General features: G+C 47.6%; 1 protein-coding gene and 1 pseudogene across 1 annotated transcript in view; one reads left to right on the top strand and one right to left on the bottom strand.

Annotated features, from left to right (window-relative positions):
- Positions 1 to 554: 554 nt before the first annotated feature.
- Vsig10 (V-set and immunoglobulin domain containing 10) overlaps positions 555 to 12,584 on the bottom strand; it is a 34,740-nt gene continuing 22,710 nt past the window's right edge. The window contains exons 6-10 of the mRNA XM_021163884.2: positions 10,695 to 10,982; positions 6,850 to 6,960; positions 5,481 to 5,496; positions 3,532 to 3,761; positions 555 to 2,566 (exon numbers count right to left, since the gene is read on the bottom strand). Of these exons, the coding sequence (XP_021019543.1) occupies positions 2,511 to 2,566; positions 3,532 to 3,761; positions 5,481 to 5,496; positions 6,850 to 6,960; positions 10,695 to 10,982 (701 nt within the window). The 3' untranslated portion in view covers positions 555 to 2,510. The remainder of the gene's footprint in view (positions 2,567 to 3,531; positions 3,762 to 5,480; positions 5,497 to 6,849; positions 6,961 to 10,694; positions 10,983 to 12,584) is intronic.
- Positions 6,043 to 6,488, top strand: LOC110295370 (annotated as a pseudogene).

The following is a 12,584-nucleotide window of genomic DNA, read 5'->3' as shown; positions in this document are numbered from 1 at the left end:
CTCAGACAAGCCCACACAGTCCTGCCTCAGCTTCCCAAGTGCAAGGATTACAGGCCTGAGTCTGAACCCCCATTCTTTACACCCACTAGGGAGGCATAAATCAAGACCATTGAAATGTATGTTTTTTTAAAAAGTAACTTTATTCCAAAGTCTTAAAAATTTATAACCTTAGAACTAATTTCTCCCAATTTTTTCCTACGAAATGGTAAGGTCAACCACGTTGACCTATCTGCAGTTTTTCTTTGCAGTAGCTGGTAGCCAGTTCTGTGGTGAGAAGTTTGATTGCTGTACCCAGTGAGGAGGACGCCTTCTATATCTTATATGCTTCCTTCTATGACTGTGAGAAAAGGAGCCAATGCCAAAGCCGCAGGAGAGCAGAGCCTGTCTCCCAGGACTCCTGGGTTTTGAGGGAAATCAATGTGATTAAAACAAGCATGGAGCCCGGCATGGTAGCACACGCCTTTAATCCCAGCACTTGGGAGGCAGAGGCAGGCGGATTTCTGAGTTTGAGGCCAGCTGGTCTACAGAGTGAGTTCCAGGACAGCCAGGGCTACACAGAGAAACCCTGTCTCGAAAAAAAAAAAAAAAACAAAAAACAAAAAACCAACCAACCATGAAGTGGTTTTCTTCCCAGTTCTAACAAGTGGAGCTCATCAGTTAAGTAATACATGCAGGTAAGAAATATTTTTTTAAAGACCAATGCACAAATTGTACTTTGGCATTTAACACATACGCCTTGAGATCTGGGTATGAATGGCATCAAGGGAAAGAAGGGATGTGGGCTCCAGTTTTTCACAAAAGCCTTACCACAAAGCCCTTTGGTGCCTGGGCTCCAAACTGAACTGCCACTTTATAAATGTGCACACAGGCTGATAAAATAGACAGTGATAACTGGTCAGGCTTGAGGACCACAGCGTTTGGCACCAAGCCCTCGAAGCTCTCATTTGCTAGTGGAAAAACCCTCAAGTATTTCCTACCGCCAGGTGTACACACAAGAGGAAGCTATGGGAAGCACCGAGTGATCTCACCAAACATTCACCATGTTCCCAGATAGCCGCTTCCCCTCTAACTTCTCTTTTAAAGTTGCCTCTGAGTTGCAGACAAACTCAGGAACTCTTGTCATCAGGCCTCAAAGGAAAGACCAGCTCGCAGGACTGAAGGCAACCTGAGTATCCCACCATGAAATGACAGAGTGCCTGAGGCACCACTAAGCAAGAGAACAGGTCACAGCCATCCCCAAGGGTTCCCAGTTCACAGCCAGGTGGACTCCTCCACACCCTGACCTCAGGATGGGCCACAAGGGGAGGGGTTTCTTCACTTTGGTCCCTGCATTCAGAGAGAACAGACAGCCTCTCCCACATCGTGGAGTACTTCTGTTAACCAGCTCCTCAGGGAACCTCCGGCCCCAGTGTTAGGAAGTCCTTAAAGGCTTAGATCTTGTCCTGTTTGAGCAGGATGTGCCCAAGAGATGTACCCAAGTACAGAGTGCAAATTTCAAGTCAGATTTTCATGGTTAGCACAGACCTACTGCATCCTTAGAAGATCCCTGACTTCAGAATGTTTAGATGAAAATTTTAAAAATAAAACAAAATAAAAATCCCTAGAACCCAGCTGTCCCAAGCTAAAGTCATCACCCACTATTTTCTTTTGAAACTTACTGGCCTAGTAAGTAGGATGGAAACATATACTCCCATTTCTAGAACACAGACACTAAGTCCAGATGGACCGTCTGTCCAGATCGCTATCAGGTGATGCTCTGTTAGCACAGGAGACATGAGGAAAGAGAAGCCTTAGGTTCATCACTTAGGCTTTTATAACTATGTGCAGCTCTGTCTGTACACCCTAAAGAAGAGGTGCAAACCTCTCTAGGGGAAAAAGCATAGTTGGGGTGGGCGGAGCTGAGAGTCTATAATGAAGGCCCCTGCAGTAGCTCTGTGGAACCTCTCCCTAGGCACTCCTACACCCTGAACTACCTCCTCCATCTCTCGGGAGGCTGGAAAGTAGGTACTGTTTCAGGGGTGTTCTAGATAGGAAAACAGACGCAAAACAATAAAAGAATTCAAGCCTCAGGCCCAAATCCAACTGCCTTCTGGTAGCTGACCCCTCCCCTCTGCCAGGAAGGTTCCTCACATCCGTATTCATGTTGGGTAAGCTGTCTACAAACCTTGACTAATGGCACAGTGCACAGGTACCAAGTGCCCCACCCCACCCCAGCCCCCAATCAGCGTCTGTCACAGTACATCACCTGGGTAGAGCCAGGTATCACAGCCAAGTGGGCCCCTCAGACACCACTATGGCCACTGCAGCATTGCCCCACACCGGCTGCTCCTTCTCAGTGCACTTCACACTGCTGAGGTGACTCACACCAAATGAAGTCAGTGGGAGATGACAGACGGAGTAGAGATGCTGTGTCTGTGCTGTGGAGACCCCAGCAATCCCTGACACAAGCTCCCCAGGGCAGCACGGTGAGACGGTGGCAAGACAGCACCAACAGTGAATCGTCCTCTTCATCAAACTGGCTTGTCATCCTCTTGAACAATGCCACTCTGCTGCCCATCACTGTCATCTGTCGGTGCAAGAGATGGAACTGAGTGATCTCACCGGCAGGGGAAGTGTTAACCTCCTGTCTCCTGTCATCTTGGTGATTTGTGAGCCCCAAGAACTGGAGTTCATAAAGGAGGTAGGGCAGGGAGTACAACAATCTTCTTTTTGTTTTGAGACAGGGTCTCATGTAGCCCAGGCTGGCCCCAAACTCACTATGTAGCCGAGGATAACTCAACTTCTGATCCTCCCGCTTCCACTTCCCAAGGAAGCAAGGAGGCTGCCTAGGCATTCACAGACGATACAGGACTTTCTTTTCCTAATCCAACAATCCCTGTACTTCGTCTTCCCCCATAGACTTTGTTGGATAACTTCTTCTCTGTGCTGGTAGTTTTATGCGTATTGATTATCTTACCCAAATGCCTGGGTGATATGGACTTTAGACTATGGGTAATTTGCATCTACAGAATGACAGTCCATGAGGTGGGACCCAAATCTAAACAAACAGGAGCTCTATGTATATTTCAGAGTTTCCTTAAGCAGGCCTCACTTGTAGGTGATCGTATAAAATATTTCATTTTATTGTTTGCTTATGTAGTGGGGGTAAGTGGAAATCAGAGAACAACTTTGGGGAGCAAAGTCACTCTTCCCACCAGGGACTGAATTCAGGTCACCAGGCTTGGAAGCAAGAATCTTTATCTATTTAGCCATCTTGCCAGCTCCATTTATACAACATTTTAAATAATCTCATGCATGAGACAAAATTCAAGTATGTTGCAGCATCAGTCTTGTGGCATACGCTGACACTTAAATGTTTTACATTTTGTTTATTTCGGAATGGAGCACTCAACTTAGCATGGAGACTTGGGTTCTAGACTAAACTTGAGCCAGGTAATTTGCCTAGGCTTTAAGAAACTGCCCCTATTTATTAGAGACACCCTCCAGGAAACTCTATATAGATTTGAGGGTCTGGAAGGGAGGCAAGCTTACCCTGAAACTCCTGGAATCCATTCCCCATGTGGTCTAAGTTCCCGTTGACCAGAGCAGTCACCCTGTGAATGCGTCCATGCTTGCTTATCCCTTTCGGCAACTCTTCTGTCTCATTTGTCTCCTGTTCCACCTCTTCAGCAACATCTTCCTTCTCCTCCTCCTTCTCCTCTTCTTCTTCCTCCTCCTCCTCCGAATCCACCAAAACCATGACATCACCCATGTCCTGTCCCCTAATTTCCAAAGGAGAAAAAAATAACCAGGCAAGTCATCTTGTCTATCTCAACTTGAGCCCTACTGGAAAGACTACACGGGGGGGGGGGGGGGGGTCCTTGTAATCCTCTTAGAACTATGGGGAATCCTTCACACACTTGGCATAGCTTAGTCGTGACGGTGAGATAGTAACTTCAGGATGAGACTTAGATACCGATGGTGAGAGATGGTGGCCGTGTCCTTTGTGGGTATCTGTTTATATGCTATCCCTACTGTGTTGTCTCAGGCATCTAGCACAGTATTTCTCAATGTGGAATTTATATAAATGCTGCATTCTGGGCTGGAAGTGAAGCTCAGTGGCTAGAGTGTTTGCCTACTAAGGATGTATGTATGGTAGAGTGTGCCTGCAATTCCAGCACTTGGGAGGTGGATGCAGGAAGATGAGAGGTTGGAAGTCATCTTTGGCTACCATAGTGAGTTTGAGGCCAACCCAGAATACCTAAGAACTAGTCTCAAAAAACAAGCAAACCAACCCCAGAAAAATAAAATGAAAATCAAGTTCTTCCCTCAAATGGCCTTATTTCTGCCTCACTCCTACAGATTCTCCCAATCCTCAGATAAGGTCTTCTCTCCCTCAAACTGCAGGAGGGCCCTGTGTCCAGCATCCTGGCCCAGCCATAGGCTCAGGGAGGGAAAGATGTGTTTACAGCTTAGCACCACATTCACAGTTCACGCTCCTCACACCACTCTGTGAAACCAACCGAGGGATGAAGGCTCAGAGGACTGGGAGTACCTGATAGGCTACTTCTCCACTGCCCGTGAAATGAGCCAATTCAAGCCACATTAGACTAAACTAAAGGCAGGGTTATTTGGGAAGCTGCTCTCCAGGGGAGTTCACTGGCCCAAAGGATTGAGGCCAGGGCAGTCACCATTGGGGGATGGGAGGGAGAGAAAGAGAGAAAGGGAAGGAACACAGACAGAGAAGAGAAGGAGAAGAAAAGAGAGAGGACCAAAATGTCTAGATTATATAGGGAGAGCCTCCAAGGAAAGGCAGCCCAGTCCTTAGGCTGGAAAGTTCAGGGATGAAGGCAGGGTATGCCAGGTAGGGACTGGGGCATTCTGGGAGAACCTAGAGGCCAGGTCTGCTTTGATATATTAAATAGTCAAGTCAGTGCCGTGTCCTTGGGTCGGAAGCCAGCCCATAGCCTGTACAAAAGATTTGGGATTAGCAACTGGGGCCCAGGGCCATGGTTCATAGCCACTTCCCACAAGGCCTCATCATCTGTGTCTCCTGTGGATAAGGAGTCTGGGAATGACAAATCTGCCTGGACAACGGCCCTTCACCAAGAGTGGCAAAGGGACTGGCTTCCCAGGAAAGAGGGTTCTAGAACAGTAAGATCCCACTGTGAAAAATGAAAGTTAGGAACTAACTGTTCATGGATCATCAAGAAGAATTCTACTGCCCAGGATCACCTTGGGGAAATAAAAAATATACAAATTCCACTTGTTTTTTTGGAGACAGGGTTTCTCTGTATAGCCCTGGCTGTCCTGGAACTCACTTTGTAGACCAGGCTGGCCTCGAACTCAGAAATCCACCTGCCTCTGCCTCCCAAGTGCCAGGATTAAAGGCGTGCGCCACCACGCCCGGCTAGTGTTATCATTTTTATAAACGAATAAAAACAGCAATGACAAGGAGTGATGGAGAAGAGGCTTTGGATTGGAATCCCCCAAACACTTACCTGAATGTGCTCCCTCCTGAAAGAGAGAAAAGAAGAGAGGGGTAAGCACCAGACACACTGGTTCCATTTCAAGAGTTTTCAATCCAACGGAGGAGGAGGAGATAACTCAATAGCCTGAGGCCGAGATCAAAGTCAAATGTCTAAGAAGCCAGACATTACTGTATGTACCTGGGACCCTATCATTAAGGGTGTGCGACCCATGGAGCCTTGGAGCTTGCTAGCCAGCCAGCCTAGCCAAAGGGGTGAGCATCCAGTACACAGAGACCCTGTCTCAAGCCAGTACAGCAGTCAGAAAGGAAGACATCCAAGTCAGGCTCCGGTCTCTGCATGGACACACACAGGCACACACAACCACACGCTCCCGTGCACACAACACATACACATACAGAGCCAACAATAAAGGTATTGCTAGATATTAAAAAGAAAAATTAACACTGACAAAGCACAACCATCTAAGAAACATCCTAAGTGCTCAGGGGCTTCCTTAAGTACCCCGTTATCAAGCACAGTGTGCAACACAGCTTTATAAGATGGGGCACGCTTTTCCCTTTCTGCCACCGCCATGCCATCCAGACTGAGGAAGACCCAGAAACACCGGGGCCACCTGAGCCACGGCCACGGGCGCATCAGTAAGCACCGCAAGCCCCCAGGCGGCCTCGGGAATGCTGGAGGCAGGCATCACCACAGGATCAGCTTTGACAAATATCACCCAGGTTACTTTGGGAAAGTTGGTATGCGGCATTACCACCTGAAGAGGAACCAGAGTTTCTGCCCAACAGTTAACCTGGATAAACTGTGGACGTTTGTCAGCGAGCAGACGTGGGTCAATGCAGCAAAAAACAAGACTGGAGCTGCTCTCATCATTGATGTTGTTCAATCCACTACTACAAAGTTCTGGGCAAGGGAAAGCTCCCTAAGCAACCTGTTATCATGAAGGCCAAATTCTTCAGCAGAAGAGCTGAAGAGAAGATTAAAGGTGTTGGAGGTGCCTGTGTTCTGGTGGCTTAAAAGCCACGGAGGTTAATTAAATGCTAACGTTTTCCATGGGGGGCGGGGAGAAGATGGGGCACTTAAGAGTTTTCTTCCCACCCACAGCTTTTTAAAGTTTTATTTATTCATTTTAAAGCGTTCAGGAGTTTTGCCTGCAGGGATGTCTGTCTGTCTACACAACATGCACGACCCGTGTTCAAGGATACCAAAAGAGAGTCTGGGATGGCCTAGAACTTAAGTTACAGACCATTGAGAGCCGCCATGTGGGTGCCAGGAATCAAACGCTGATTCTCTGCCAGAGTAGCCAATGCTCTTCACTGCTTGGTCAACTCTCCAGCCCCGCCCACAGCTTTTTCTTTTCTTAAGCATGGGATCTTACCCTTCCACCAGAAAGCAGGGCTGTAATACAGCATGAGGCCTGAAACAACAGCCAGTCCCAGCAGGAGGAGGCTCACCACAGTGCCCACGATGCCCCCAATGTTCAGCGGTTCTGTGAAGAGATCACGCCACAAACCTTTTCGATTGATCGTCCAAAACCTCTCCCCTCTTTTGCCCAAATCCACCTCTTGTCTCATCTTGGTTTCATGTCCACAGAACCTCTCCAAAAATCAAACTCAGGTAGATAGAATTTACCGAGTCAGACCAAGCATATAACATCAAAGGACAATGCAGAGGTAGGGCATTCTGTGGACCAGACCCTAGGTCCTTTCCAAGGCCCCAGTCAGAGTGGGAGTTAGTACCACAGTGAACACGGTGATCAATGGACCAGAACTGCAGGGCAGTGGACGAAAACCAGGTAGAGTTGAGCAGATTGAGGAACCCCAGTGTGATGGTTTGAATGCTTGGCCTAGGGAGTAGCACTATTTGAAGGTGTGGCCTTGTTGGAGTAGGTGTGTCACTGTGGGCATGGGCTTTAATGCCCTAGTCCTAACTGCCTGGAAGCCAGTATTCTGCTAGCATCCTTCAGATGAAAATGTAGAACTCTTAGCTCTGCCTGCACCATGCCTGCTTAGATGCTGCCATAATCCTGCCTTGATGATAATGGACTGAACCTCTGAGCCTGTAAGCCAGCCCCAATTAAATGTTATCCTTATAAGAGTTGCCTTGGTCACAGTGTCTGTTCACAGCAGTAAAATCCTAATAAGGCACCTAGCAATTCTCATAATTGAAAACAGTAGGTGTTTAAATCTATTCCTGACCTGGAACGCGTGACCACGACATCCCGCTGAGAGGACTGTGACTGTCACAAGGGGACAACACCTGAAGTCCTTCCTCATACAGATGAGGCATCCTTAACATCGCAGCCTGAGTCAACAGAAAGCATCTGCCTTTAGACCCTAACTATCCCCAAAATATTTATAAGATCCTACCCACAAAGGAATAAAGTGCACAAGTTATTTCACCAAAGAGGGACTCGGGGTGCCTGTCTTGTAGAGCTGTATCATTCCAGGGAAGAGTTTTACCACCCAAGACTTTTGAAGCTCTACCTCGACCTCGACTGGCTCAACCATCCGGGTATCTAAGCCTGACTGCAGCCACTTCCTGCTCGGTGGCCCTGACCTTGGCCCCTAGCTGCCAGTTGCATCTTGCTGCCTGCCACAGACTCTGGGACAGCAGAGGCCTTGGAAGAGGTCCCACAGCCCATCTTGCTCTGGCTTCTCCTTGAGAGCCACAACACTCTGGCTGCTCAGGCCAGGCCAGAGCCCCATGGATCCCCACAGACAACTCCTGGTATACAAACCAGCATAGGACAGAGCTATTTATTTTCCATGTAGCTCTGGCTATCCTGAAACTTGCTCTACAGACAAGGCTAGCCTGAACTCAGAGATCCTCCCACCTCTGCCTCGAGGGCAAGGATCAAAGATATGCAACCACCACTGCCTGGCCAGGACAGAAAATTTTGGTACTGCCTACACATAGACAAAAGTGTGAGCCAGGCAGTGGTGGCACACGCTTTTAATCCCAGCACTTGGGAGGCAGAGGCAGGTGGATTTCTGAGTTCCAGGCCATCCTGGTCTACAAAGTAAGTTCCAGGACAGCCAGAGCTATGCAGAGAAACCCTGTCTCGAAACAACAAAAAAACAAAACAAAAACCAACCAAACAAAAGTGTGGTATGTTGCATGGTGACATAGGCCTGAGGTTGAAGGATCACACATTCAAGGCCTGGCCTACAGAGGAAGTTCCAGCCTGGCCAAGGCTACACATATCAAGACCCTGTCTCAAATGGAAAACAGACAGAAGAGGACCTTGATCTAGTCCTAAGAATGAACAAAGGAAACAGGGGACAGAAGGAGCTGGCTCAAACCTAGGCAACGAGGGAGGGGCAAAAGGAAGAAAAGAAACTTGATCTAACCGCTCACACTACCCACACAAACCAAGTCTGAATTAAATCCTTAACCATGGTGGGAGAATGTTAAACCGTCAGAAGAAACAGAAGAAAGCCAGGCATGGTGGCAGACACCTGTAATTCCAAGTACTCTAACAATGCTGACTACTAAATAAATAAATAAAAATTAAATAAAATAAAAAGTATCAGTCAACTCTGCACGACATTGAAGACTGTGCACTGCAGTGGAAAATACTCGTCCAATTTAATTCTCTCCATTGCATGTGGTTGTGTGTGAGCTCTCACGTGTTTGTGCGTGCATGTCATAGCATGCGCGTGGAGGTCAGAGGACACCGGGAGGCAGCCGGATCTCTCAATCCACCATGTGGGTCCCGGAGATCCAACTCAGGTGGTCAGACCTAGCTACTACCCACAGGGCCATCTCGCCAGCCCGAAATTGAATTCTCTGTGTAAAAGCAAGCATGTGTCTGTCTCATTAGGAGGCCGATTTGCTTTCATATTTAAAGAACGGTCAGAGTGCATGTAGATCCCAAAAATGTTTTCCAAAAGAAAAAAGACTGCTTTATGATTTATCATCAGTAAATGTTTAATTTGTGCACCTGATTTATGCATTTTCACACTTGAGGCCCTGGGAAAATGAGAAATGTTGAAGCAGCAGCTCTGGTGTAAAAGAACTGTCCCTTCCTTGTTTGTTTGTTCCCTCCCTCCTTCTCTCTCCCGTCCCTCCCTCTGTCCCTCCAGTTCCTAGCCTACACGAGCCTTAAACTCTCTATTTAGCTGAGACGACCTTAACAGATAAGTAGAGAGAACTAAACTTGGGGGTGTTTCACACTGCAGGCCACAGAGTGTCTTCAGAGTGAACGGACACTGAGTTTATAGTTGGCATCCGGAGTGGCTTGGAATTACAGGCGTCTGTCACCTTTACAAACCCTCTATGTAGCAGAGCTGACCTCCACACCTCCCGAGTGCTAGGTCTGGAAGCCAGTGCAACCATGCCCAGTTTATGAGTTGAGAGAGAGGGAATCCAGGGTTTTTATGTCTTTTTTTTTTTTTTTTCCCAAGACAGGGTTTCTCTGCGTAGCCCTAGCTGTCCTGGAACTCACTTTGTAGACCAGGCTGGCCTGGAACTCAGAAATCCACCTGCCTCTGCCTCTGCCTCCCAAGTGCTGGGATTAAAGGCGTGTGCCACCACTGCCCGGCAGGTTTTTATGTCTTAAAAACTGTCAAGATATAAAAATTTCTAGAATTTCCCCTGACCATAGGGAGTTCCATATTCAATGTAAGTGGGACAGCAGAGAACTTTCCTGTTATAATTCACTAATTTTACTACACATATGTGTGACCACATATATGCATACATGTACATATGCATGTTCTAGTACATATCCTTTGATAACTAGAAGGTATAATTTTTTAAAAGCCTTTTTAATTATATATGTATATATGTATCTATATGTGGATATATGTATATATATGTGTGTGTATATATATGTGTGTTTATATATACACACACACACACTCATACTGTAGCTATTTTCAGACACACCAGAAGAGGGTATCAGATCCCATTACAGATGGTTGAGAGTCACCATGTGGTGCCAGGATTTGAACTCAGGACCTCTGGGAGAGCAGTCAGTGCTCTTAACCGCTGAGCCATCTCTCTAGCCCCAAGGTGTAATTTTTTTATGTCCTAGGCATATATCAGCGCTCCCAAGATTAGACACTAATGTTCTCAGGCACTCTCTCAAACCACAGGCAAGTGATATACCATCTTCAGTTGACCATGGCCCATGAAGAGAGGCCCCGAAGCCACCCCCCTCAATGATGCCAGGTGCTCTAAAGGCTCTTAACCTTTGGGGCCACCCTGAGTACCTACCTTTCACACTCAACCAGATGTTTGCTGCCCTCACCCCCACGAGGTTCTCGGCCCGGCAATAATAAAAGCCTTCATCCAGGTCCTGTGAGCAGTTGTGGATGGTGAGAGAGGAGCTTTGGCCCTGCTGGGTGATGATGTAGTGGCTGCTGGGCTGGATGGCGGGCTGCGTGAGGTTCCTCAGCCACTGGATCCTTGCAGGTGGGTTGGCTCCTGACACTTCGCAGGTGAGCGTCACGTTGCCCCCCATGAAGCAAGTTCTCATGGGCTGAGACGGCAGTAAGGGGCTCGCTGGTGGTCGGAGGTGGGGAGACCGAGACAAATGTTTCAGGAAGAGTCAAGCTGGGGTCCACCCTTTCCCAACAAAACCAAACCAAACCAAACCAAAAAACCCAATGCTCGTAATCCCTACAGGTGTTGGTCCTCCGGAACATAGCTTAATGCCTATCAAGTACTTACTGTGCACAAGGAACTATATGCAAATGAGCCCAACTCACTCTCAAAGGTACCTTGACATTATTCCCATTTTGCAGAGAAGGAAACTGAAGCACAAGGAAAGCCAAGTGAGTTTCTCAGTTAGGACACAGAGTGACTGCCTGTCTCACTTTTCCTAGGACTAAGAAGACACCCGGGATGGGAGGCTTTCCACCGAACACTGTTACACTCCTGGGTGAAAACCAAATAGGCTGATGATCGGGGACCCTGAGACTCAAGCACCAGGCCCTGTCACTCAGCGCGTTACACATCTATGTCAAAGTGTATGGGTCAGTGAGAGGGTTTAGTGAGTAAAGGGGCTTGTGGCCACGCCCGAGGTCCTGAGCTGGATCCCCGAGACACACATGGCAGGAAAAGAGAAGTTACAACAGAAAAATTATCTTCTGACCACTGTGACATGTGGACATACAAATACACACACACAGACAGACAGACAAGAATACAAGGGCTGGCGAGATGGCTCAGTGGTTAAGAGCGCCGACTGCTCTTCCAAAGGTCCTGAGTTCAAATCCCAGCAACCACATGGTGGCTCGCAACCATCCGTAACGAAATCAGATGCCCTCTTCTAGAATATCTGAGGACAGCTACAGTGTACGTACATATAATAAATAAATAAATCTTTAAAAAAAAAAGAATACAAGTAGGCCGACCATGTCAAACACTGACACACAGGCCAAGAAGGACCAATGGCTTAAAGGCACGTTCTAGGACTGTGAACAGGACAGTCCTATGACATAAGTTCTATGACTTTATGGGGCTGATAAGTCAGGGTGCTAATAAAACTGGCTTCTTTTGCATGCTCCAGGAAGACCATGCCTTACAGGTGGTTCCTTCGGTTTTGGGTTTTTTGTTTTGTTTTGTTTTTTCTTTTTTTGAGGCAGGTTTCGTGCAGCTTAGGCTGCCCTTTGAACTTGCTACATAGTCGAGGCTGGCCTTGAACTCCTGAGCCTCCTTGCCTCCACACTCAGATTTCCTTCTTTTTTGTGTATATATTTTTATTATTACATGTATATGGGGCACACAGGGGTCCGGGTGGGTATGTGCCCGGGTGCGGGTGCCCTCGCAGGTCGGATGCATGAGAGCCCTCTGGGACTAGCTTTGTAAACCGCCTGGAAACTGGAACCTTGGTTCTTCATTGAACTTGAAAAGTTCCTTCACTGCTGAGCCATCTCTCTAGCCCCTCCTTTTCTCCATCTTGGTTTTGTTTGAGACAGGGTCTCACTATGTAGCCCAGGCTAGCCTGAAATTTAACCATGTAGGGCAAGCTAGCCTGGAACTCACAGATACTACCTACCTGTCTCTGCCTCACAAATGGCGGGATTACAAACGTGTGCCATCATGCCGACATCTTCTCCAGACCCTTGGTTCCACGCCCCGCCTCTCATCCCTTTAATATCT

Source organism: Mus caroli, chromosome 5, assembly GCF_900094665.2.
Source record: "Mus caroli chromosome 5, CAROLI_EIJ_v1.1, whole genome shotgun sequence".
NCBI lineage: Eukaryota > Metazoa > Chordata > Mammalia > Rodentia > Muridae > Mus > Mus caroli.
The sequence above is the reverse complement of the archived record's forward strand: the minus strand, read 5'-3'. Positions and strand labels throughout refer to the sequence as shown.